Genomic DNA, 26041 nt, shown 5'->3' on the forward strand with positions numbered 1-26041 from the left:
CCATCAGGGTCCTCTGTACATAGATTTCTCCAGGCAAGAATACTGGAGTCAGTTGCTAGTTCCCTCTCGAAGGGATCTTCCTGAGACATTGAACCCATGTCTCATGCATCGGCAGGTGAATTCTTCACCACTGAGCCACCAGGGAAGCCCCCAATCCTGTTAGCTATGTGGTATTAAGATGACCTGCTGGGTTCCTGGTTGCTGGCCCAAAGAGGAATGCATTTGGTCATCTGGGAGCCAGGACCCAGGCCAGAAAGGGCTGGTGTGCAGCCCTAGGAGGCCCAGCAGATGGGTGGTGTGGGCAGGGCCAGCCCCTCTGACATGGGCACCAGGAGCCCAAGAGGGACTTGGGTCTTGGGTAGCGAGGCTATGAGAGGACACGAGCTGGGCCCAGGGACTCAGGAGTCGCTCAGTGGCAGCCAAACCACCAGGATAGGAGCACACAGCAGGCTCCAACCCACTGTGGGCTGGATGCTGGGGGGTGGTGGTGGTGGTCAGGGAGGGTGTCAAGGAACAGAAAGTACAGAAAGTCATAAAAAACACTGCATGGTGCCCACCCTATAAAAGAGCTGGTCAGCAAGCCTGGGTCCTGCGGCTCCTCTTCAGGTTAGGGCTGACAAGCTCTGTTCTGACCCCATGTGCTCATCAGAAACAGGGAATCTGAGTTCCACTGGAGTTGGCCTGCACCGTGGACCAGCTGTCTGAGGTGGTGTGGGCCCTTCCCTTCACCTACGGATCCAGTGTAGTCCAGGGAAGGCTGCATGTTTAGGCCTCAGCCAAAAAAGCTGCTACATCTGCTAAGGGTCCTGCATCTCTGTTCTTACTTTGGGAGAAGGGGTTGGGGTCCGAAGTGAAGGGGGTGATGTACTAAGGTCCTAAGCTTGGAGGGCAGCCTCATGCCTGCATGAGCTGAGCCAGAGCTTAGACACAAAGCTGTGGCTTTAACCAGGGACCAGTAGGCTAAGGCTTGAACTGATGGATCCCAGGGAAGCCATGCCTTTTCCCAATTGTTCAGACCCAGCCCCAGCCCCAGGTCACCCACACCTGCAGGGCTGGCGAAGCTAATGAGTGCAGCGGCCCCCCGCCCCCCACCAGGGGCACACTCTGTTAGTTAAGGAGGTAACCAGTGACCTCCGCAGGCAGTCCTACCAAAGGAACGTATCACAATCAACACGGACGAAGGTGCCGGGGAGAGAAACAGACACAGCGTGTTTATTAGAATGCGGGAAGGAGGCCTTCTTCCCCAGAGCACTGCTTCTCAGAGTCTGTATCAAGAGCAAGACAAAGTTGAAAATCGTATTCCTGAGAAGAAGCAAAAAAGGTACAATTTTGCAAACAAACGGGTGGCTTTAACAAATGATAAAAAAATTTTTTTTTTAAACAACAAAATTTCAAGTATTATTCCAGATGACACGGCAAACCCAACGCAGGAGGAAAGGCTAAGGACTCGCAGAACCTATTGGCAGGAAGGGGCTGCTCCAGGCGGGCTGGGGCATCACCAGGGACAACCTGCAGCCTGGCCCCAGGCCACCCCAGCCCCGAGGCTGGGAGCAGTGACAAAGGCGGACAGCTCGGTGGGCTGCAGTTGTCCTGAGGAGGAGCCCTGTGTGTTAGTGACCCAAACATGCCCTTGGCGCTGGGGAGTCCTGGATGTCTGATGATTTTTTTTCATAAACAGGAACATATGCTTATTCTTTCAAATATCAGTGTCTCCAATTTTAGTCAATTTGTAAATATAAATTATATCATTTGTGCTACAGTTTGTGATATTTAAATCTCATTAGGAGATGAGCACCGAAGCTATGAAAACACACACGTGAGCCGCTGTGCGTCCTGCGGCTGGAAAATTGTGCTCCCTTTCGTCACAGCACAGTGTTTCTGACAAACTCCCCTTCCTCTCCCAGGACACTCTTCTTGAACAGAGATTTCTGCTTTGTCTGTGGTTGTGGGACAGATACACAGGGGACGGCTGATGGCTCTTGTTCCGGCCCCAGGGCTCTGGGTGCCACAGGTGGGGGTTCTCGCCAAGAGGGTCTCGCTCCACAAAAGAAAGGTCACACCAGAGTGCCCTATGCCAAGACCCCAGTCCCCCCTGCAGGGGGCGGGGGACTGTGAAATGTCCTTAAAATGTCTGTTTTCAGTATTTTCTGAGATGCGTGTCACTGACTGCCAACACTCCTGAGCCATCACGGTGCCTCCCTGGACGCTCAGTTCTTGAACCTCGTCTGTTCACAGATGTGATTGAATTTCCTGTGGGGAAAAAACAGTCAAATCATACGAGAGGGCATCACAGATGCATTCAGTAAAGGAATTTTGTACTTGTACCCAAAGGAACTACAGGAGACAGTGATCCTGTGCTTGAGGTTTGCAAGAGCATGTTTCTCATACAGCAAAGACACTAACCCCAAACGCAACCTTCTTTGTTGCTGTTTAGTCTCTATGTCATGTCTGACTCCTTTGTGACCCCTCCTTTCTAAATGTAAAATACAAGTGGAACATTTGGGCAATTTCCAGAAACTCAGACCTGTGCCTCGTGAGCATCCCCAAGGTACTGTGGGTGACCTCCTCTCTGAGAAGACGAGGGTTCCTTTGCTGCCCCCCTTGCCCACATTTTAATAGAGACAGGTTAGCCTGTTACTACTGAAATCTCTTTTTTAGAATAAAATTATCTCTTCCACACAGTTTACGCTCAAATACAAACCAAGATTTTTATTTTACAGAATCACTCCCTCAGGGGCGGCTGCCTTTACCTGAGTCCTCATGATGACTCTTTTAACCAATTTCTTTAATTTGAACCTCAAATGGCTGTTTGGGATAACAGTCACCGCAAACAGCGTCAATCCATGAAACTGACTTATGCGATCACTTTCCTCATGGTTTCAAAGCAGAGGCCGATCTACTCCTATGGGCGACCGCGCGGGGTGACATGAATGTCAACATGAACAGCCTCTAAAGACCCCGTGGGAAACTCCCAGGGAGAGCTCTAGCCATCGCATCACCATAGGTAGATCCAGGTGCATGGCGACGTGCACACGGCTGTGACTTGGGAAATGGTTCTCAGGGACCACAACCAGGGATTCACAAAGCGCTCAGCCCTGAACATGTAGGCTGGGGACATGGAGGTGGAGAAGGAGATGAATGTGTATGGGCAAACATTTCATGAAATGACATAACAGAAGAGCAGAATTTCTAAGTGATAATGACTTTTACGCGGGCTTCCCTTGTGGCTCAGATGGTAAAGTGTCTGCCTACAATGCGGGAGACCCGGGTTCGATCCCTGGGTCGGGAAGTTCCCCTGGAGAAGGAAATGGCAACCCATTCCAGTTTTCTTGCCTGGAAAATCCCACTGACGGAGGAGCCGGGTAGGCTAAAGTCCATGGGGTCACAAAGAGTCGGACATGACTGAGTGACTTCACTTAATCACTTCACTTAATGACTTTTTTATATACTACATGACTTTATAAAAGCATGACAATTATTAATGAATTAGTATATTTTTAAGTAGAGAACTGACTACTTCATGAACATCCCTAAAAGCTTCAAAATCAACATGGCCAAAAGATTTTAAAAAAAGCAGTTCCTGTTAGGAAACCGCGGGTTTGTTTGCCTGTCTGCACTCACTCCTCCAGCCCTGCCCAGCCCCCGCCCTGCCTGCACACTCACATTGCGTGGTGGGCCTTCACCTGAGTACGGCAGTTGCGGCCCCAATAGCAATCAGGACGGGATGTGACGGCCGCTGGGAAGAGAAAAAAACAAACACATGTCATGTACATGTCTACAGACTTGGCCTAGTGAATTTAAGCTGAGACCCAAAGAGACACTGTAGCTGAGACACACAACGCTTTGTCCCACTTCATAGCTCGCTTCCTTGTTCTCCAGGAAAGGAAAAAAAATCTTTAATCGAAAATCCAGTTTAGAAATGAGATGACTCCAGTTGCCATCTTGTTTCAGGAACCCACCTCACCTGATCCAGAGCCTGGGCAGGCACCAGGCAAGGGGTGCTTAAGACAAGTATGGCCTTTGTGCCCCCACCTACCAGGCTGTGTCCCTGGCCCTGCTGTGAACTCAGAGTAAAGGCCCACACAGGGTGTTGAGCTATTGCAAAAGAGTGTGGGAGCCCACGCAAGCAGAACTGAACTGTGGGCCAGGAAGGAGCCAGGTGGTTCCTCACCTGGTAGCTCAGAAGCAGGAATGTTCTGCCGATACTGGTAGGTGAGCTCGCGGAAGCTCCGCAGGCCGCAGCAGTAGCACAGCACGGTGTTCCCGGTGATTCTGTAATCTGGAAGGAACACAGCCTCTTACAGGCACAGCCCGCCAGTGGGTAGCATCATGTTTCCAGCACAGCAGAACAGACGTGGCTTGCACGCTGCTGGGGAACTAATGCACTGATCCATAGACAGGGTCAGACAGAGGGCTGGACATTTGGAAAACAAGAGCAAAACCAACCTAGACACCAACTTATTTCCTTATAGCACAATCATTCCATCTAGATTAAAAATTTAAATATTTAGAATAATCTAAAAAAGTACTAAGAGGAATAATATTCTTCTCTTGAGCTATTTCTATGACATGAAAACCAAATGGCACAAAGGAAGGGATTTGTAAATGTGACTGCCTCTAGTTTACACATCACAATGGGAACACGTATAACAAAGGAGAAATACTAATGAAATAGTAGAGGATGTGTTTTTAACACAAATGACAATGTGTTGCACCATTAACAAAGATGTCACACAGATAATCTCCCAAGTCCAAAAATGAACCAAGGACACAGACAAGCATATGTATGTCCCATAGAAGAAAAAGATTTTCCATTTCATTTATCATCAAACATGGCAGATAAAATATCCCACCATTTGCCTCTTTCATATTTACAAGACCTAGAGATCATGGCACCTGGTCCTGACATTTCATGGGAAATAGATGGGGAAACAGTGGAAACAGTGTCAGACTTTATTTTTTTGGGCTCCAAAATCACTGCAGATGGTGATCGCGGCCATGAAATTAAAAGACGCTTACTCCTTGGAAGGAAAGTTATGACCAACTTAGATAGCATATTAAAAAGCAGAGACGTTACTTTGCCAACAAAGGTCTGTCTAGTCAAGGCTATGGTTTTTTCCAGTGGTCATGTGTGAATGTGAGAGTTGGACTGTGAAGAAAGCTGAGCGTCGAAGAATTGATGCTTTTGAACTGTGGTGTTGGAGAAGACTCTTGAGAGTCCCTTGGACTGCAAGGAGATCCAACCAGTCCATCCTAAAGGAGATCAGTCCTGGGTGTTCATTAGAAGGACTGATGCTAAAGCTGAAACTCCAGTACTTTGGCCACCTCATGCAAAGAGTTGACTTGCTGGAAAAGACTCTGATGCTGGGAGGGATTGGGGGCAGGAGGAGAAGGGGATGACAGAGGATGAGATGGCTGGATGGCATCACTTACTCGATGGACGTGAGTCTCAGTGAACTCTGGGAGTTGGTGACGGACAGGGAGGCCTGGCGTGCTGCAATTCATGGGGTCGCAAAGAGTCGGACACGACTGAGCGACTGAACTGAACTGAGAGGGCAAACATTCAGCTGACAGGCTTAGGGGATGCTGGCACTCAGGCCCCAGGACATGCCTCAACCATGCAAGCCAGTGACAGTAGTCCTGTTTACTATCCTAAGGGGATAACTGTGTTTTTTGGGGGAGGGGTGGCGCGGGGACGGGGACTGACTGTGAAACCTACAGGACTGCATATGCTCGACAGCTTCAGTGGTGGTTCGAACAGTGAAAAGCTGGGAAGAACCTAAATATCCTTTAGTAACAAACTGGCTAAATGAACGATGGTATCAGAATGCTAAGTAATAACTAAAAAAAAATCAAGGCATAGATCTTTGTTGACGTAGGAAGAGTTCGAGATATACTGTTGGGTGAATAGGTTATTAAAAGCATGTCTGGCAGGATCTCATTTATGAAAATGATGCACACACATGGGTACATGCATTTAGAAGGTGGCTGTCAAAGTATTATGACTGGGTATATTTTAGGTGGTGGGATTTCCAATGATTTTCACTTTATCCTTCAGACTTTCTTGTACCACTTAACGTTTTCTTTGTGAACCACATCATTCTTATAAAAATAGCCATTAAAAAGCAAAAGAAGTTAAGACCCAACCACATAGAACTGTCCCAACAGAGGAAACTCAAGATACTCACTATAATGTGTCTGTGAGACAAAATAACTTAGTACCTTTCAAGTCTTTGATAATAATTTATGTGTTAGGGAAAAAAAAATCATGCACTGATTTTTCTGCACCCTCCATTAGTGACAAAAGTGCACACTTCACAAAGCACCAGGTGTCCCTGGGAGAGGGGGTAAGCCTTCGCTGAGTCACCTGATGCACTGAGGGACAGGCCAGCAAAGACCCTGACAACCAGCCCTAGAAGGTCAATGCTGACCAGTGGTGGGGCCAGCACCTCGCCAACTGTGTTCCTTCCCTCCCCTGTGTGAGAAAAGATTCTGGAACATGTCATGTCGACTCAAACCCAACAAGAAAAAAGAAATCTCAAAGTATCAGGACCTTTCTGTCTGTCTCTGCCAGGGAGGGCAGAGGTTGCAGGAGTGAACATGGGAAAGCCAACAAGCAATGCTGCCAGTGTGTGGACAGGCAGGAGGGACCACTTGACCAGAGGCAGAGGTGCCCCTGGAAAACACCACCATCAGTGGGGGGCAAGTAGGCACAACAAGGCTTACCAGACAGCAGGAATACTCCCCTCTGCAGAGCCCCGAGGCTCTCAGTCAACATGTTTTTCCATGTCAAACCTCTGGTGGCCAGGTAATTCTGTAACAGGGAAATGGGCAAGAGAAGAAACATGAGCTTGGAGAAGGAAACACTAAAATGGCAAAGAGGGAGCTTCTCTGGTGGTCCAGTGACTGAGAGTTCACCTTGCAATGTGGGGGGACACTGGTCCGGGAAGGTCCTGCATGCTGCGTGGCAGCTGAGCCCATAGGGCTGTAACTACGGAGCCCATGTGCTGCAACTCCAGAAGCCCCCACGCTCTACAGCCTGTGCTCTGCAACAAGAGAAGCCACGGCAACAGGAAGCCCATGCAGTGCAACTAGAGAGTAACCCCTGGTCTCTGCAACCAGAGAAAAGTCTGTGTAGCAATGAAGACCCAGCATGGCCAATAAATAAATATTAAAAAAAAAAAAAAAAGAAAAAGAACATATAACAAATGGCAAAGAGGGCTGACATTTCATAAAAGGCCCTGGAAGGTGCGTAGAGCCAAAACACGTAAGTGTGGTGGGCACTTGCAGAGGGTGAGTGTTGCATAAAGTTAGGGGACCTGCTTCCAGGAGTTTAGCTGGGAGGCCTGGATGGCCTGTTGGAACAGGAGGCCTGGGGCAGACATGGTATCACACCCACACAGTGCAGCACAAAATTTTCGACCAAGGAGCTTCTTCTCAGTCTCTAAGGGCAGACTAGCTTTAGAACCTCAAGTGTAAGAGTTGGCATTCTCTGAAATTCTGCAAAGACATTCCTGTAGTATAGGAGCAGTGAGACCTAATTGCAGCCTGATCGGCCACAGTATGGTGACAGGCCCACGACCACGTGACAAGGAAGCCAGGGTCTACATCTGGGTGGGCTCTGCCCTCAAGATGCATGGAGCTGCTTGGTTCTGTGTAAACCTACAAGAGCGTGCCTGTGAATATCTAGCCAGAGAGCAGTGAGGTAGAGGAGGTGCTGTTCAGATGAGAAGGGCCTTGCCCTGGGGGTGTCATACCACATATATTGGGGTGAAGGAAAGACCCCTGGCAAGCGACACATGTGCATGTTAAACCCTGAAGTTCTAAGAGCCAGCTGCCTCCTGAAATGCATGAAGAGGGCCAGTGGGCAGTCCTGGTTCCACCCAAGGGCCAGCCGCTCCCCTTGCCTGCCCCGGGCAGGCTGAGCAGGACCTGGAACTGTGTAACACAATTCCTGTGGCTTCTCAGTGTGAAGGGCAGGGAGGAATACCTATCTGGGGGGATACAGGGATAAACAGACATGCAGAGTCACAACATGCAGACACGCACAAACAGACATGCAAAGTCACAACACTGGACAGTCCTAGGAGGCCTCCCACTGGCCTCCACCTGGCCTGTACCTTCAGGACGTCCGATTCATAGTTGTTGTTGCTCAGCACCCCATCCAGACAGCGGTCACCCAGGTTGAGCTCTGTTGGGATGGAGGGAAGCAGCATTACCCATTTCATATGCACTTTATGAAAGCACTGTTCACCTGACAGGATAACCAAATTTTGTTCATTATGGATTCTATGAAGAATGAAAAGTTATGTGACATTATGGTCATGGGCGTTGGGCGGGGGAAGGATGGGGGAGGTGATAGTTAAGGAGTTTGGGATGGACATGTACACACTGCTGTATTTAAATTGGATAACCAACAAGGACCTACAGTATACCACAGGGAACTCTGCTTAATGTTACATGGCAGCCTGGATGAAAGAGGAGTTTGGGGGAGAAAGGATACATGTATATGTATGGCTGAGTTCCTTTGCTGTTCACTTGAAACTATCACATTGTTTGTTAATCAGCTATATCCCATAATGAAATAGAAAGTTTAATTGAAAAAAAAAGTTGTGTGATGAAATGTAATTTCAAACAGAGAAAAAGTAAAAGGCATTTCATTCCACTCCCCACAGAAATGCTGCAGTCTGCATAGTCCCTGGTCTGGGGTTGTGAAGTCCAGACATGTGTTTTTAGTGGGGGTGGTCCTTGTGCACGACTCAGAGTTCCCCTGTTGTTGTTATTGCTGTCCTGGAGCCAACACTCACTGACACTTGCAAATCTATGCAGACCTCCAGGAAAAGGTAGCTAATTCATGGCGACCAATGTGGCCTTTCCCTGCTCAGGCACACAGCCAGCCCACCACTGGCCTCAAGTACACCAAGTGAACAAGGAAAGGTGGTGGCGATCGGTGGTGGGGCCAGCGTTACCACAGAACGGGGCCAGGCAGCCGAGGCAGCCAGTCCGGGCACAGCCCCAGTATAGGTGGCAGAAGGGCTGAAGGCAGATGGCACCTGTGGACAGAGCACACGCACCAGTCACACCACATGGCGAGGAGGAAGTTCATGTAACCATTAAATAAGTGACAAGCTCGATTTTCACCATCATCTAGAAACTGTTAATGTGCCGTACAGTTCAGCTGTTAGATTTTAAAATGACACCTTGGACAGGGTTCAATCCTTGCTTGGGGAGCTGAGAGCCAACAAACTATGCAGCCAACAGAACAGAATAAAATGAGACACTGGAGAACTACTGGGGTGACGTGTCAGATACAGGATCTAGAAAGAGAGCCCCCTGTGTGTATGACAGGGGTGGGTTTCAACTGGTGACCAAAGACATTATCAAACAGTCCTGCAGGGACACCTGATGACACAGGTGGAAACACAGAACTGTATCTTTCTCAAACCACACACAGAAGTCCATGACACTTTGAAAACCAGGCTGGAAGGACACATAGGAGTGGCTCTGAGGTGGGGAGGGGCCCCGGGCAGACGGTGTACACACACACCCACACCCTCACTCACACTGCTGGGGGGCGATGCGGGGGTCCCGCTCACGCTCCGCTCTCCGGTCGGGCATGGGCTGGAAGCAGCAGGTGCATATGGCGTGGCTTCCTTGCAGGGCGCACACGTAGTCCTGGGCTGTGGGACAGACAGGCTGCTCAGGCTGGTGCTGCCAGCACTGGAGCAGCAGCACGAGCGGCTCAGCCCACACCTGGAGGGGCAGCTACAAGATACGCACGAGGACACAGACCTACAAGAAAACCTGGGCAGATCTCAGGCCAATTTTGCTAACAGCCAAGTGACAGTCTACCACTCAAACTAAAAGGTTTAATAGATGGAAAAGTGACCGAAGCTATCTTTTGGTTCAGTAGTTGGAGCTAGATTTCAAAGGCCACTTGAAGGTTTTCTAGTATTTCCTGTAAATACAGGAAAAAAGGACAGATCATAAAACAGTAAAGTGATTTCTCTAGTCTCTGCTGGCTAACTCCGCACCAAGAGCTGTGTCAATGTGGCCTGGCCCCTGGTCACTCACGTACCACATGAGGCTCTGTGCACTCACCATGGTCACAACGGGACCTTCCATGCACCACCATGGTCATCCCCACATGTAGGGGCCTACAAGGACACCACCGAGAGTCGTGGCACAGCACATACGGCAGAAGGTTAAGAATGTGGCTCTGGGTCACAATTCTGAGGTCAGTGGCCTCTAGACAGGCTCAGGCTGACAGTGGCAAGGAGGCCAGGCCCTACAATGTAGGGCCACAAACCACAGTCCACATTTCATTTTTCCTTTCTTAATGGCGCCTAGGAACTCATCCACTGAAATGGGCAGTGAACAGACAGTTCAGGGCGGCTCTGGTAACATGATATCCTGTTGCTGGAAAGAGGCCAGTCCCTCACTGGAGGGGCCCATGTGTGATGGTCACTTCATCTTTGGCAAGCATCCCGGGGCATGCTGACTGTCCCAAGGTAGTAGCGGGGAGGGGTGGGGAAGGGTGTCAGAATCAGGACTGTGTGTTCAAGAGCGGAGATCCACAAATAAAGCTGATTATTTGGTTTCTTAGCTCAAAACAGGTCACGAAAAGCAACGAGCTATCTGAGCAGAGAAGAGCCAGCAGAAGCGCCACCCACACCCAGAGCGGTCAGGACAGCAAGGAGGGAGTGGCCATCTCACCTGCCGTGACACTGGCGGACGTGGACGGTGCATCCCCGGGAACCTGCGGTGCCCCTGGCTCGCTGCCGGGCCCTGGGTAGGGAAGGGGCTGCCCCGCCTGCCTGCGGTACTCAGGGCACTGTCTGCACACGATGGACGGCTGGCTGCAAGGAAAGCACAGAGCTCGGGGGGATGAGATGACACCCGCTCTGGTTGGTGTGTGAGGCTGAGGGTAGCGACAACGGCCCCAGACCAAATGACAAGCCAAGACCCAGACCCCAGCTCATGGGCCTCGTCCCACCTCCATGTCTCAGCTCTGCATCAGCCACTGGACCTGGTGTGTGTGAAGGGGAAGGACAGCTGCCCTCCAGCACCCCCTAGCCCCCTACACTCACCCTGCACAGCAGCAGTCGGCAGGCTCTGCTCCCTGCCACCTCCCAGCCCCCCTTTTCCCACACTTCTCCAGCGCTCTCTCCCTCAGACACTCCTGGGATCTGGAGACATCTCCTGCCTGCCCCTCGACCCCCTGAGGCATCCCCTGGAGTGGAGCCTTCCTGTCCCCACACTGGGCAGGGTGCGCTCTTGCAGGTCTGATGCCACTCATGCACACCCTTCCCCTCATTAAAATCTGAAAATGCACAGGGCTGGATGCTGCTGTCCACAGCGCCTTTCAGCTGTATGCTCCTCAGCTGAGCCTTCAAACCTGCAGATGGTAAAACATAATCCACAAGAAAGGCATATGTGGACTCTCCTCTGGTCTCAGTCAGAGGATGCCTGCCTGAGCCTGCCACCCATGGGAAGGACAGGCAAGACATGACTAGAAAAGGCAGAAACATTGAAAAGACACTCAGCCATGTTTGTAAGAAAAAGATGTAAATGGAACTAAGTTACCTGCCTGTCCCAATACCCCGAGTGTCTCGGGGATCACTGCTGTCCCTCCACACACCCCGGGGAGTGCCGCCACCTGCACTCAACAGCGGGCATTTGTCGAGCGCCAATCTTGAGCTCAAGCAGACGTCAGAAGTACAGCAAGGTATCCTCTCACTGAGACTCCTGACATGAACATCCTACTTCCACATGCTTGTCTCCAAGAAATAACGACATGTGGACTAAACTGTAAACACAGAATGTGCACTGCGGTTTTGTCCTAGGTTTCAAAATATTACAAAAAATGTCTTAAGTAATAAAAAAATAATTAAGCATGTATGACTACACATGTGTATGAATGGATGAATATATAATAAAAACCTCACACAAAAGTGATTTTTGGTTTTCTTTTTGCTTGAACATTATGTGCTAAATTTTGTGAAAAGAGACAAACTGGGGGTGGGGGTTTGTCTTTTTAAATATTATGGCCTCAACACAAAAATTCACACCCTGGACTTCTAAGTCAGGAGACATCAGCCAATAAAATAAGGTCTCCTAGGACTGCACCCTGTCTACCAGGTGGCTGTGGCTTTTCTGTAATAATACCCTGACAGATGGTAAGTACCTCAAGTGATATTCTAGGACGTATGTTCACTAGGTAAGCTGTGGAGAGTGAGTGTGCTTATGTGGTACTTGTATCAGCTGGTGAATCAAGGCACTTGATGAGGACTCAGCAAATAAAAAAGTATCATTTCCTGTGGCCAGTCTGTCACAATAATTAAGCCCAAGCATTATGCTACACACCCTGAACTTCTATAAGGCTGTATGTCAGTTATATCTTAATAAACTGGAAAACAATACAGATAAGCAACAAAAAAATAGAATAAATGTTCCACTGCATAACCAAAGAGAAAAAAGGCTATCACAGGAGGCAGGGCCGTGAGCAAGCCTCATCACGGTCACCTGAATGAGTGGCGTGCTTGGCACAAGGCAGGCAACACGGCTGCCGGGTTGCACCTCAGCAGTGGCCTGGACCAGCAGGTCCTGGGGGGTGGTCAGACTTGGGCCGCCCACCCCGCTCCAGGCCCAAGGGGCTCACCTAACGTCCGAGGACTCACTGTCCACGTCCGACAGCTCCAGCAGGTCCTCGGAGCTGCCCTCCTCATCGGAGAAGGCCCTCCTGACCTTGGGCTGCAGCATGTCCTGTGTGATCTTGTTCCTGGCGGCCATGCTGCGCAGATCCTCCTCACTGCGCCTCTTGTCCGGGTGCTGCAGCAGGTACGCCTCCACCAGGTTGTTGAGGATGTGGTTTTTACAGATGCGCTCGACCGGACAGCGGCAGGTGGGGCACAGGGCAGACCGCTCCATCCAGCCTGAGTAGCAGGCAGCGCAGAAGGTGTGCATACAGGGCTGCAGGCTGAGGGCACAGGATGGGCTTCAGAGGCCTGGGGGCACTCGTGGGTGGAGCGTCTCCCCAGCAAGTGCAGCAGCCCCTTGGATGCAGGGCTCCAGGGGCATGGCTGGCCTGGGGCGTGAGGATCAAGGACCCAGGGTCATGCTGCCTCTTTCCTCGGAGGAGGAAATGGCCCTGCTCAGACTGAGGTTCGGGTACAAAACAGAAAAATGAGCCAACTGCCCATCCCCAGCCCTTATGCTCTTTTGCCTCAGCAGGGCCTTGAGCCTGTGCTTCCTGGGCATTCCACCCACACCATGCGTGAGGTCAGCTGCTGGCGGGGTCTGCATCCTCAACTAATGCCAGGGGAAGCCACCTGCCTTCCAAAACCCGCCAGAGAAACAGTCCCTGTGCAAAAACATGGCACCTCAACTGCTCTAACTCTGTGCCTGTCAACTACAAGAAAGTAGAAAAAAAAAGAAACTAGAGGTCACATGGCACCCTAGGGAGGGCCAGGGAGGAAGAGCAGAGACACGGGGAGTGGGTGGAAAGGACACGCATTTCAGCTGAACTTCAGACAGATTAATTCCAAGTTCCCACAGAGAAGCAACGAGAGATCATTCTAGGAGGCTCGCCCATGCTAACTGCCAAGCTTCCTTTGCTCCGCCCGAGGCCAACCCGAGGTCAGAGCCATAGCACCTCAGTCTCTCGGGCTCCTCTGTAGCTTCAGTCACCAGCCTGGTTTCTGGCTTGTCGGCCATACAAGGAAAACGGCTATGGCACTTTCAGCGGGTGCAGCCTCTGACCTGACCCAAAGGCCCACCCCACCCTTGGCCTCCCACAGGACCCCATGTGGGCGCACCTCACACAGTCGTGCAGCAGGTCCTGGCAGATGATGCATGTGAGCGTCTCCTCCATCTTGTCTGGCTTCATGGCCTCGGCTCTGACGTCAAGGGCAGCGGGAGGGTCTCTGCCTGGGTCTGTGACCAGTATGGGCAGGTTAAGGTCTGGCTCCCCATCTGCAAGGGAAGGGACACATTCTGACCATCATGACCATGGAGGCAACACATCTCTTGTATTTACAGATGTCTTAAACTGTGGACAGAAGACCTCTTCCTTTGTGTATTTCAAAGGGCATTTTTAAGAAGGTTCAAAATAAGTTTCATAATCTGGTATATTTAAGTAGTGTTTTAGAACAGTTAATAGTATAAAAAGACACTCAGGATACATAGGTACGAGAAAAGGCCAGTTGTCAAATAGCATTTGTGTATGAAGTCATTTTTGTTTAAGTAAAAAAATGTGACTCATATGCATACAGGAAAGTGCTAGAAAATACAGACCATCAGATGTTACCAGGAGCACTGATGAACCTATTTGCAGGGCAGGAACAGAGACAGAGACCTAGAGAGACTTGTGGACACAGTTGGGGAAGGAGAGGTAGGGCAAACTGGGAAAGCAGCATTGACATATTTCACATACTATCATATATAAAATAAATAGCCAGTGGGAAGCTGCTGTGCAGCACAGGAAGCTCAGCTGGGTGCTTCTGTGGTGACCCAGATGGGTGGGATGGGGTGGGGGGTGGGTGAGAAGGAGGCTCAAGAAGGATGGCATATATGTATATGTATAGCCGATTCTTATTGCTGCACAGCAGAAACTACTATAATGCTGTAAAGCAACTATACTCCAATTAAAAAATAATTAAATTTAAAAATGTTACCAGGAGCTTAAAATATTTTCTTTTTTTTTTGGCCGACATGTTTAATTTTCCTTATCACAGATTAATTTTTACTTTTAATTTATTAGAGAAACATGATTTAAAAAGTCAAATATTTAAAAGAAAACAAAAGCAGCAGCCCTCTGCCCCAGCCTCTGCTCACCTTCACCATCCCCCCCTCCTCTGAGGAAAGGACTTTCTTGCTGCCTAACAATGTCTTTTAGCTGTTTCTTCTGGTCCCAGCCTCTGTGTTTCTGGATTGTCACGCTACGTTTACGCTGAAGATTTTAGGTATCATCTCCTGATATCCATTAAAACAGAGAAGGATTTTGCCCTTTGAGTAGCCTTCCCAATATTATTCTAACACAATTATTGGGTCAGTATATTGTAGGTATATTACTATGCTTAAATAGTCTGTTCAGTCAAACAGCATATTAGAATTTCCTTTCTTATATACTTTTTCATTTCTGATAATTAAAAATGGCTTCATTTTTATACTTGTTTATGTATCTGCTGCCAATTCATTCCATACCTTCCCAGGTCAATCAACTCATTTTCCACTCAATACACTAGACAATACAGTTTCTTTCTAAGGCCCACTTCCTTCCCATCACACTGCTCCAATCCACGGGCAGCCCTCAGGTCTGCCTTACAGCTACTGTCTTACCAACTACATTCCCTAACATTTTTTACAGTCTTTTTAACTTTCGCTTTTAAAGCATAGATTTTTCTCTAAATTGTCTTTAATGTGAAGTTTCAAACTATCACTTAAAGATAACATACTCTTAAAAATTGGCTGTTGTATCAGGACAGAGTCACAACTCGAGAATATGGTTTCCAGGGGCTTCCCTGGTAGCTCAGTGGTAAAAAAAACCCGCCTGCTAATGCAGGACGGAGAAGGCAATGGCACCCCACTCCAGTACTCTTGCCTGGAAAATCCCATGGATGGAGGAGCCCTGTAGGCTGCAGTCCATGGGGTCGCTCAGAGTCGGACACGACTGAGCGACTTCACTTTCACTTTTCATCTTTATGCATTGGAGAAGGAAATGGCAACCCACTCCAGTATTCTTGCCTGGAGAATCCCAGGGACAGGGGAGCCTGGTGGGCTGCTGTCTATGGGGTCGCACAGAGTCGGACACGACTGAATTGACTTAGCAGCAGCAGCTAATGCAGGAGACGTGGGTTTAGTCCCTGATCTGGGAAGACCCCTCATACCACAACTAAGCCCAAGCACCACAACTACTGAGCCTGTGCTCTGGAGCCTCAGAGCCACAACGATTGAAGCCTGCAAGCCCCAGAGCCTGAGCTCTGCAACGAGAAACCACCACAGTGAGAAGCGCACACATGTCACTAGAGAGTAGCCCTGTTTGCTGTAACTAGAGAAAAGCTTGTGCAGCAATGAAGACCCGGCACAGCCAAAAAAAAAAAAAGAATGCAGTTTGCAGACTGATAGCATACCCTGGCAGTAAACACAGTTCAATCCCAATGGTACGAACAGTAAAGAAAGGGCCCAGGCTGCCATCTGCTGTCAGCCTAAGACAGCATCCTCAGGCTTTGGCAGATGGTGGGGCCCCAACAGGTACAGGTTGGATGGTCCTGCTGGGGCCCTGAGGTTACATGAAACCTTGAGATTCTGACCTGCTTTTACTCTCTTCTTAACAGGCTCCAAATCCTCCTGATCCTGGGGTTCCGACAGAGAAAAGGAAGCCCCCTCTCTGTCTGGGAGAATTAAAGGGAAGCTGGAGATTTCATCACTTGTCACAGATGGACCACACTCCTTTGGAGATATGTCTGTACCTCTGGAGCCTGTGAGAGGGACAAACAAGAAAGTCTGATTCACCCACCTCAGAAGAAGAGACAGCAGATCGAAGTGTCACTAATTCAAACTAGGCGCAGGTGATGCAAGATGCCGTTAAAAAACCCAGAAAACTGGAAGGGTTCATTCTATGTGATTTTTACAGTATATGAATTATATAGCCTGTAAAAAAATACCACACTGCTATAGTCCCCTATCCCCAGGCTTTCTCTTGAGGATGGAACAAGACAGCAACTGCTACAGAAACCTTACTACTGACAGCCTGATGCCTGACGCCACCACTGAACTCCTCAGTGCTTGTCTGTCTCCGTAACAACAGAGGGCAGGAAGAGTGAATAGAAAGCACTGTAGCTACTGCCCTGAGACCCCCATTCTCACTGGAGCTGGAGGGAGGCCCTCGGCCTGCGGAGGTGGGCTCCATGGAAGAGGTAGAGGCCGTGGGGAAGAGGTCCGACGTGGACGTCGATGGCTGTGGTTCCTCAAAGCACACCTGAGTGGCGGGCGACGACAGCAGGACCTGGGGATCCTGAGGATCGTCACCTCGCCCTGCACCTGAGGTATCTTTGGTCACGTGGAACACATTTTCTTTATTAGCTTCTGTGAACACAGAAGGAGCAGGAGGAAAATACAGTCAGGGCACAGATGGGCACCACCGCCTCAGGCAAGCTATTCCTGTTGACAGAGACAGTCAACACACAGACCCACTTTACACACACCCACTCCTCTCGGAAAATCCCACTTACCAAAGGAGTCTTGTGTTACACCTTGCTTTTCATTTAGAGATTCGTAGAGGTATGCCACGTCTGAAAGGAATTAACCAAATCAGAGCACTGTCAGTCACGTGCCAGGTGAGAACTCACATTTCTCTTCTGTTTCCTCCCATTACCTCACAGCCACTATTTTGACTTATCAGCTAGTAACCACAGCTGCCAGTTTAAGGGAATTTAAAGCAAGTGATCCAAAACAACTGAACCAAAGCCAAAATAAATAAGCCTCAGGAAACTCATCTGGCATGAAGAGGCTAAGGGAAGCAGAGCAACAAGGAGGGATGAGTCTCTATGCCTTGCATATTTCAAACCACCAGAAGCGGACACGAGATCCTTCTGTGTGGCCAGGGGTGGCTTTGACTATGCTGAGGACAACCTAGGGAACATCCGCCCCCTTCTTCCTATTTTGGGGGCACCATTTGAAGGACTCCCCTAACTCTGTCCTGCATCATTCTTCTTCCACAAACACAAATGTGGATGCTCAGATTGGGACAAGCTCCAGTCTGACCTCTGCTGTCTACTGTCAAGTGTCCCAGAGCAGAGCCATCTGTGGCCTCCAGCCCCCATTCTAAGTCTTGTTCTCAATTTAGGAGTCTTTTTCTGTCAGCTTACCCCTCCCCATACACTCACTTCTCCTTGGCTACCATTTTGAGACCCGTGGGTCATGACCACGGTGGCATTTCTGAAGAATGGCTGGGGCTCAGACTGCGAGGCCAACACTCCCATTCTTCAACAGACACTACCCACACCAAGAATCTACATAAACACAAAAGGGATGCAGGTAAGCTAACATTCCTTCAGGAAATACTGGCTTCAATAAGCCTCTTCCCACAATGCTTTCCAGCTGTTTCAGGGCCCCCTGCCACACCTCACCTGTGGGTCCAGCCCAGGAAACCCCCCTCTTACTGTGTTCTGGCTCATTCTTCCTGTACACCAAGTAGATGACATCCCCAGTCTGTAAAGGGCAAGTTTGCTTCTTAACAACCTTCAGCTTGTTAATGACAGTTCCATTGGCGCTGTAGGGGCAACAAAATGGAATTTATCTTACTTAAAATAACTTGGAGTTAAAAGTTTCCTCTTCTACAATCAGCAGAAAAGCAGTTCAATTTTTTTTAATTGAAAAAAGTTTTTGGCGGTGGCGCACAGAACATGGGATCTCATTCCCCAACCAGGGACTGAACTGACACCCCCAGCACTGGAAGTGTGGAGTCTTAATCACTGGACCACCAGGGAAGCCCCTATCACCTTGAAAATGATAAATACTCATAGGAATGATATAAACACTTGTGCCGCCTTACAATTCTCTCAAGGAAATCCTTGCCTGTTGTGCTTCACTCACAGCCAAATGATGTTGTCAAGTGTTTGAACATCTTCAGTGTTCCAAACTCATGTTCTCCTCCTGGTGAAGCCCTGGAATCCACCAGCAGCATGTGCTTTGACTTCCAGCTTCTCTTCTGCACCAGACTCTGTCCACAGACCTACCCCTCCCTCCAGCAGCCTTAGCCCCTCTCAGTTCATTCGTCACATGAGCACCAACGGCCCCCATGAGACAAGCTCTGCGTGCTAAGTTGCTTCAGTTGCGTCTGACTCTGTACAAACCCATGGACTGAAGCCTGCCAGGCTCCTCTGTCCATGGGATTTCCCAGGCAAGAATACTGGAGTTGCCATGCCTTCCTCCAGGGGATCTTCATGACCCAGGAATCACTCACATCTCTTACGTCTCTTGCATTGGCAGGCAGGTTCTTTACCACTAGTGCCACCTGGGAAGCCCTGAGACAGGCTCTGGGCAGAAGCAAATCAACACACAACTACCGATGACAGGAAGACAGTGTGATTCCTGTGCTTGGGATGCCACTCCAGTTAATCAGGGACCAGTTAATCAGGTGCTTAAACCCCTTAGTGACTCCTTACTGTTCTCAGTCTAAAGTCTGGTCTCTCCAGCGTGGACATCGGGGTCTTCCTGCTGGCGCTTCTGGACCTCTGCAGCTGCTGTTCCTTCTGCATGGAACATCCCTGCCCCTCCAGCCACCTCAGCCAAGGGAGGCAGTGGCTTCTGAAAGCTGGGACAGAAGACAGCTGCTTCTCCTCTAGAGCCTCCAGAAAGAGCTGACGCCAATGAGACCTGAGTTGGACTTTGGCCCCCTTTTGGCCTTCCCTGGTGGTCTAGTGGGTGAGAGTCTGCCTGCGAATGCAGGGGACACAGGCTGTATCCCTGGTCCGGGAAGATTCTGCATGCCATGGGGCAACTAAGCCTGTGCAGCACAACTGCTGAGCCTGGTCTCTAGAGTGTGTGTGCTGCAACTATAGAAGTGCAGAAGCCCCATGCTCCACAACAAAAGAGGCCACTGCAATGAGAGGGCCATGCACAGTAAGGAAGAGTAGCCCGCGCTTGCCACAACTAGAGGAAGCCTGGTACAGCAACGAAGACCCAGCAGAGCCTAAAATAAGCGAATAAATATTAAAAAAGAAAATCAGGGACCACACTGCTGGATGGGAGGGCAGTGGATACTACTGGGAGAGACAGAAGCCTGAGTCAGACGGGACAGGAGGCGCCTCCCTGAGGAGATCCTCCTGAGTGGACAGAGACTAGACTGCAACCAAGGGGAAGAGCGCACCTGAGCAACCTCCTCCCCCTTAGCCAATTTTGGGCACTCGGTCTGCCCCGGCCCTAACTCCATGGCTGCACTCTTACGACTCCCAGTGAGGAAGAGGCTCTAGCCCGGCCTCTGAGCAGGCTTCCACTACTCTAGGTTTCTGTGTAAGGCCAGACAGTAAATAGTGCAGGCGGTGTTGTCACACCATCTCTTGTTTCGAGTCCTCAGCAGCTGGCAGCAGGTCCCTGGAAGGCTGGGCTGCCTTCCCAGTAAAAGCCCACTTACAGAGACCAGCAAAGCTGTCTCACACAGCCACGGCTCTGCTGCCAGGCTCAAGATCCATCCTCAAGCTCTTTCTAACCCAAAAGTCTGATTTCACGTTTCTGCTTAAAAAGTGAAAGTGAAGTCACTCAGTCGTGTCCGACTCTGCGACCCCATGGACTGTAGCTTACAGGCTCCTCCATCCATGGGATTTTCCAGGCAAGAATACTGGAGTGGGTTGCCATTTCCTTCTCCAAGGGGTGCTTAAACCCCTTGGTGACTCCCTACTGTTCTCAGACTAAAGTCTGGTCTCTCTAGTGTGGACATCAGGGTCTTCCTGCTGGCATTTCTGGACCTCTGCAGCTGCTGTTTCTTCTGCGTGGAACATCCCTGCCCCTTCAGCCACCTCGGCCAAGGGAGGCAGTGGCTTCTGGAAGCTGGGACAGAAGACAGCTGCTTCTCCTCTAGAGCCTCCAGAAAGAGCTGACACCAATGAGACCTGAGTTGGACTTTGGGCCCCCATGCCTATCATATCCCAGATTGCTGTTGTTTTCAGCCACTGAGCCTTTGGTTATTACAACAACAGTATAATAGTATAATCCTATTAATACAAAATAAATATGTATATATTTTTAGTGGGTGAGTGCAATTTGGAAAGCTTTTGACTTTCACACACTACTTATGTGGTGTAATAGTAAAAAAGAAAGGCAAACTTCTTGATTTGGGGAAGCCTAACTTGCATATGTTTGTAAAAACCCAAAATGTACCACTGCCTTTTAAGTCTTACTTCTGAGACATTTTTGCTTTAATCTGAAAACATTCAAGAATTGTCACTAGCACCAGTGTCACTCAGTAGCCCATCCTAGAAGCCAGAAAATATATCTCCCAATACCCAGAGACCCTAGCAGACTTCTGAGCTATACAAAGTGGGCCTTTGTCCCTTCTCTGCAATCACTGGCTAAAGTCGGCTTCCTGAAGCTGTAAGAGGAAACAGGAACGAAGTTCAGAAAGAGCTTACCTGGTATCTTCCAGTGATACCTGACCAGATTTTTCATCCACTGTAATTTTACAGTGATCTCCAGAGACCAATTTATTGCCAGGGAATGAAAGGTCACAACCTAAAACAGAGAGGAGGGTGTGCAGAGAAGGGGAATACAACTGTGGGTACTGGGCACAACACTATGCTTCGTTTAATGATATCATACGACCAGAAGTCAAGACTCACTAAGTCAAGACCCAAAAAGCATTTGAGTGTTAATCCAAAAGGAAAAGGGACTATGTCTTGAACCTTTCTGCTTCCTCATTACCCAGAGGATATACCCCATCAACACCTCTAGCTATACATCAACAGCTTCATGGTGATGTTTTTACAATATGCACATGTATGCAGACAACCTGGTAAGTATTATAGAACTTTGAGAAAAACCTAAGGGGCTTATTAAATATCTTCAGTATCGTAGTCCTGAATTTCTTCTGTGTAATCTAAGGTTTCATAAATGGTCACAAAATTGAAGCAATGACAGTCACAAAAATATGAGTGAGTTATCACAGGCACACGTACATGTTTAAGAAAATTTAAAACAAAACAGGAATGTATCTATAACTGAATACAATCACTGCATTCTCATTAAGTCCAAGGGGAAATGTTCAAATACTTTGTTCTCTCCTAAAATCAAAAGAATAAATGCTTTCAGGAGTGTTTTAATACCAAGTCACTAATCTGGCTATGATAGGTTTGCACCATAGCTACTAAGGTTAATAGTAGCTTTATTTTATTGTTTTGGGGGCCATGACCTGCGACTTGTAGGATCCTAGTTCCTCAACCAGGGATTGAGTCTGCACCTTTGGCAGTGAAAGCACACAGTCCTAACCACTGGACAGCTAGGGAATTCCCTACAGTAGCTTTATTTTTAATAACCAAATGTGGGAAGCAGTACAGTACAAGTACCCATCAACTGGTGGCAAATTCATACACACACTGCAGACCACCACCCAGCAACAAAAAGGAACACACTTGATACACATAACTGCCAAGGGTGAACCTCAAAAGCACCAGCCAAGAGAAAGAAGCCGGACCCAAAGACAGTGCTGCGATAATGTGTGATTTCCCTTAGATGGCTTTAGACGGTGTTCTGGAAAAGGCAGAACTACAGGGAGAGAAATCATATAGGTGAGTGTCAGGATTTAAGGTTGAAAGGGCAGGGACAGACTCCAAAAGACCACCAGGAACTTTCTGAAGTGATAGAAATGTTCTGTATCTTGATGGTAGTGGTGCCTCCATTTCTCAAAACTCATTGAACACCTAAAAGGGGCAAATTTTACTAAGTGTGAACTATGCTTCCATAACCCTTAAACCTTATTTGCCCAAACACTCTACATTATGGGAAGTATTTTGTTACATTTATCTGAAGTGAATTTCACCTGTGTTCAAGACTGTCCCATTACACTTAACAAAACCACCAGGATGGTCTCACAGCCCCAGAGCCAGGCTGGTCACTGTGGCACCGGAGTGGGGCTTTAATAGGCTTCTCCATGCCAGAACATCAGCATTCCAATTGAGAACTAGAATATTGTGTGCTTGTCTTTCAGTTCATTAATCTCTCCATGGCTGGTATGCATTTCTGCCACTCTCCAAGAATGGGGAGCTCTTTGGGAAGGCGAGGACTCCCTCTTCCCCCCAACACACATCAACTCAGCTCCCCCTTTTTCTCAAAATAATGCCTAGTACATAGCAGGTGTGTAACGGTTTTAAAATAATCAAGTTCTATAACCTGTGTGCCCCCCAAAATTATACACTGAAACCTTATCCCCTAAAGTGACTGTATTTAGAGAGAGTGACTGTCGATGATAAAGTTAAATAAGATCATCAGGGTAGGGCCTTAATTTGAGAGGGTTGAAATACTTGTAAGAGGGAGACACCACAGGTCTCTTGGTCCAGTATGAGAGGACAGAAAGAGAAGGCAGCTCTCTGTGATCCAGGAAGAAGAGTTCTTATCAGGAAACAAATCAACTGACACCTTGATCTTGGACTTCCTAGAAATAAATTTCTGTTGTTTAAGCTTCCTGATCTGTGGTATTTTGTTATGGAGGCCTGGGCAGACTTTTAAACTCTACATTTTGCTGGAAAGGTTAATACATTCAAGGAAAGGACTTTCATTGAATCAGCTCAACTACATATTTATGTTCCTTGCTTTGTTGTTCAGTCACTAAGTCATGTCCAACTCTTTGCAACTCCATGGACTGCAGCACACCAGGCCGCCTTGTCCCTCATTATCTCCTGGAGTTTGCCCAAGTTCATGTCCGTTGAATCAGTGATGCTATCCAACCACCTCATCCTCCGTTGCCCTCTTCTCCTTCTGCCTTCAATCTTTCCCATCATCAAGGTCTTTACCAATGAGTCAACTGTTCGCATCAGGTGGCCAAAGTATTGGAGCTTCCTTGTATTAACGTGTAAAGTGATACTATAGTGTTGTGTTATAATAACAATGGCTAACGTTAAGTGCTAACTCTTAGCCAGGCTTCTTTTAATCTTCACAGTGACCCTATGAAGTAGGTACAAAGGCATTGAAATGTAAATTTTTAACCCAAAGTAAGTTGTGCTGTGGTGGTGCTGCTGCTGCTTCTGCTGGTGTCATGGTGGCCCTGGAGGTGGCGGTCTCCAGGGCTTTTGCTCTTCCTCAAACATCCATTTACACGAATTAATGCATCTTGAAAAGTTTCTAATAATCCATAAATATTTTTAAAGTTGTAAAAAAATAATAACTTGATGCTGGGGTTTAATACTGTCTCCCAAAAGATCCCAACAGAAAAACAGGTACAGGTACATCGTACTGGGTAAAATGAAGCCAAAAAATACTTGCTTTTAAATAGTAATCTTTCTCATTCTCTCTTGTTTAAAGTATAAAGTCAGAATAACAATGTATTATTTTAATTTTTAAAAATATTTATTTATTTGGTTGCATCAGGTCTAAGTTGCATCATGTGAACTTAATTGGGGCATGTGGGATCTAGTTCCCTGACCTGGGATGGAACTCCAGTTCCCCTGCATTGGGAGTGCGGAGTCTCAGACACTGCACCACCAAGGAATTCCCAGAGTCACAATTTATTAATTTGCATAAAACCAAAATATTTTTGTTGGCCTCATTAGCGCACTGCACTCTCAGTATAAAAGCTACAAGGGAGGTTAAATTATCAGAGGTCTAGAGGCAGTACACGACGGAGCAACTTCACTTTCAGTTTTCACTTTCATGCACTGGAGAAGGAAATGGCAACCCACTCCAGCGTTCTTGCCTGGAGAATCCCAGGGATGGGGGAGCCTGGTGGGCTGCCGTCTATGGGGTCGTACAGAGTCAGACACGACTGAAGTGACTTAGCAGCAGCAGAGGCAGTAAGCATGGAGGGTGAGGGCTCTTCCTCTCACTACTTGTGTGACTTTCTTCAAGTCCTTAGCTTCCCCTTTCATGAAATCAACAAATATTTGAGCAACTCTATTCTAAGAGCTGGGACTTGAGATCTTTTTAATGTAGTTGTTTACAGCTATAAATTTCCCTCTAAGCACTGCTTATCTGCATCCCCTAAGTTTTGGTACATTATAGTTTGGGGCTTCCCTGATAGCTCAGCTGGTAAAGAATCCTCCTGCAATGCGGGAGATCTGGGTTCAATCCCTGGGTTGGGAAGATCCCCTGGAGAAGGGAAAGGCTACCCACTCCAGTATTCTGGCCTGGAGGTCCATGGACTATATAGTCCACGAGGAGAAGGAAATGGCAACCCACTCCAGTATTCTTGCCTGGAGAATCCTGGTGGGCTGCTGTCCATAGGGTCGCACAGAGTCGGACACAACTGAGGCGACTTAGCATGCATGCATGCATGCATGCATATAGTCCATGGGGTCGCAAAGAGTTGGACATGACTGAGCGATTTTCACATTTTCATATTTTTACTTATGTCAAGATATTTTCTAATTTCCCTTTGGATTTCTTCTTAGACCCACTGCTTCTTTAAGAATGTTATTTAATTTCCACATATCTGGATTTTCCAGTGTTCCTTCTGCTTTGCTTTCTAATTTCATTTCTATTAAGGTTAGAGAAGATGCCTTGGGTAGTAATAAACTTGAGAAGACTGCATTCCCGGGGAAAAATTATTATAACTACTTCATAAAGTTGTGGTGAGGATTAAATAACCTGAATGAAGCACTCAGAAGTGACTGGGCAGACCATTAAGTGAATACATGGCAGCTGTTACACGAAAGCCCATTCCACCGGAAAAACTGGACGGCAGAATGCGCCCCGCCCAGGGTCCTCCCATAGCCCGGTGGGCCCGGTCTCGCCCTGCTCCTATCACCAGGCTTCCGCCCTCAGCCCCCGGCTTCTGTCCTTCGGTCCCCGTCCCCCACCCCATCCCGGGTCCCTGGTCCCCGCCCCCGTGCCCTGACCCATCCCCAGGCTTGTCCCCCGCCGGTCCCACGTTTCCCATGCCCGCTCTCCGCCCCGCACCTCTTCTTCGCCCGATGGTCCACTCCCGTTTCCTCAGGAGGACGTGCGGCTCGCCCTCCTCGGCGCCCAGGCGAAGAAGCCTCCCCCACGGCTGCTGCTGGGGCGGCTGCTCGCCTTCCCCCGGCCGCTCCATCGGATTCACATCTGACGAGACCCGGAAACGTCGGGTGAGACCCGGACCGCAAGGGCAGAGGCTGCGGCCTGCCGCTCCTCCTCGGCGCCCGCGCCCCACCGCTGCGGCCCGCGCCGCGAGCCTCCCCAGCGTCCCGCCGGACGCCCGCGCCCGTCGCCAGCTTACCCCCCTCCCCGCGCCGAACCCGGAACCGGCCGCGCAGCCACCGCTGCTGTCAACAGACATCGCAGATCCCTCAGCTGATCCGCTGGGCGGGGCCCACAGCGTCCTGGCCCTGCGATTGGCGGGCGGTGGCAACCACTGAAC

At 48.9% G+C, this 26041-nt stretch overlaps 1 protein-coding gene across 2 annotated transcripts; it reads right to left on the minus strand.

The window, feature by feature from the left end:
• Positions 1-1185: 1185 nt before the first annotated feature.
• On the minus strand, positions 1186-26041 carry CHFR (checkpoint with forkhead and ring finger domains). 2 transcript variants are annotated; one of them, XM_006078246.4, is made up of 17 exons: positions 25901-26041; positions 25603-25746; positions 21129-21228; positions 18162-18271; positions 17232-17291; positions 16867-17085; positions 16311-16478; positions 13818-13974; positions 12662-12979; positions 10717-10859; positions 9564-9680; positions 8970-9053; positions 8121-8191; positions 6727-6814; positions 4172-4279; positions 3664-3736; positions 1186-2250 (listed from the first exon to the last, which is right to left on the minus strand). In XM_006078246.4, exons 2-17 carry the CDS (start codon positions 25733-25735, stop codon positions 2208-2210), a joined length of 1992 nt encoding a protein of 663 aa, XP_006078308.1. In that variant the 5' UTR covers positions 25736-25746; positions 25901-26041; the 3' UTR covers positions 1186-2207. The 2 variants fall into 2 exon arrangements, with proteins under 2 accessions (XP_006078308.1, XP_025123690.1); XM_025267905.3 differs by lacking the exon at positions 25901-26041 and having other exon boundaries at positions 25603-25887.

The sequence above is a fragment of the Bubalus bubalis genome, chromosome 17 (assembly GCF_019923935.1).
Source record: "Bubalus bubalis isolate 160015118507 breed Murrah chromosome 17, NDDB_SH_1, whole genome shotgun sequence".
NCBI lineage: Eukaryota > Metazoa > Chordata > Mammalia > Artiodactyla > Bovidae > Bubalus > Bubalus bubalis.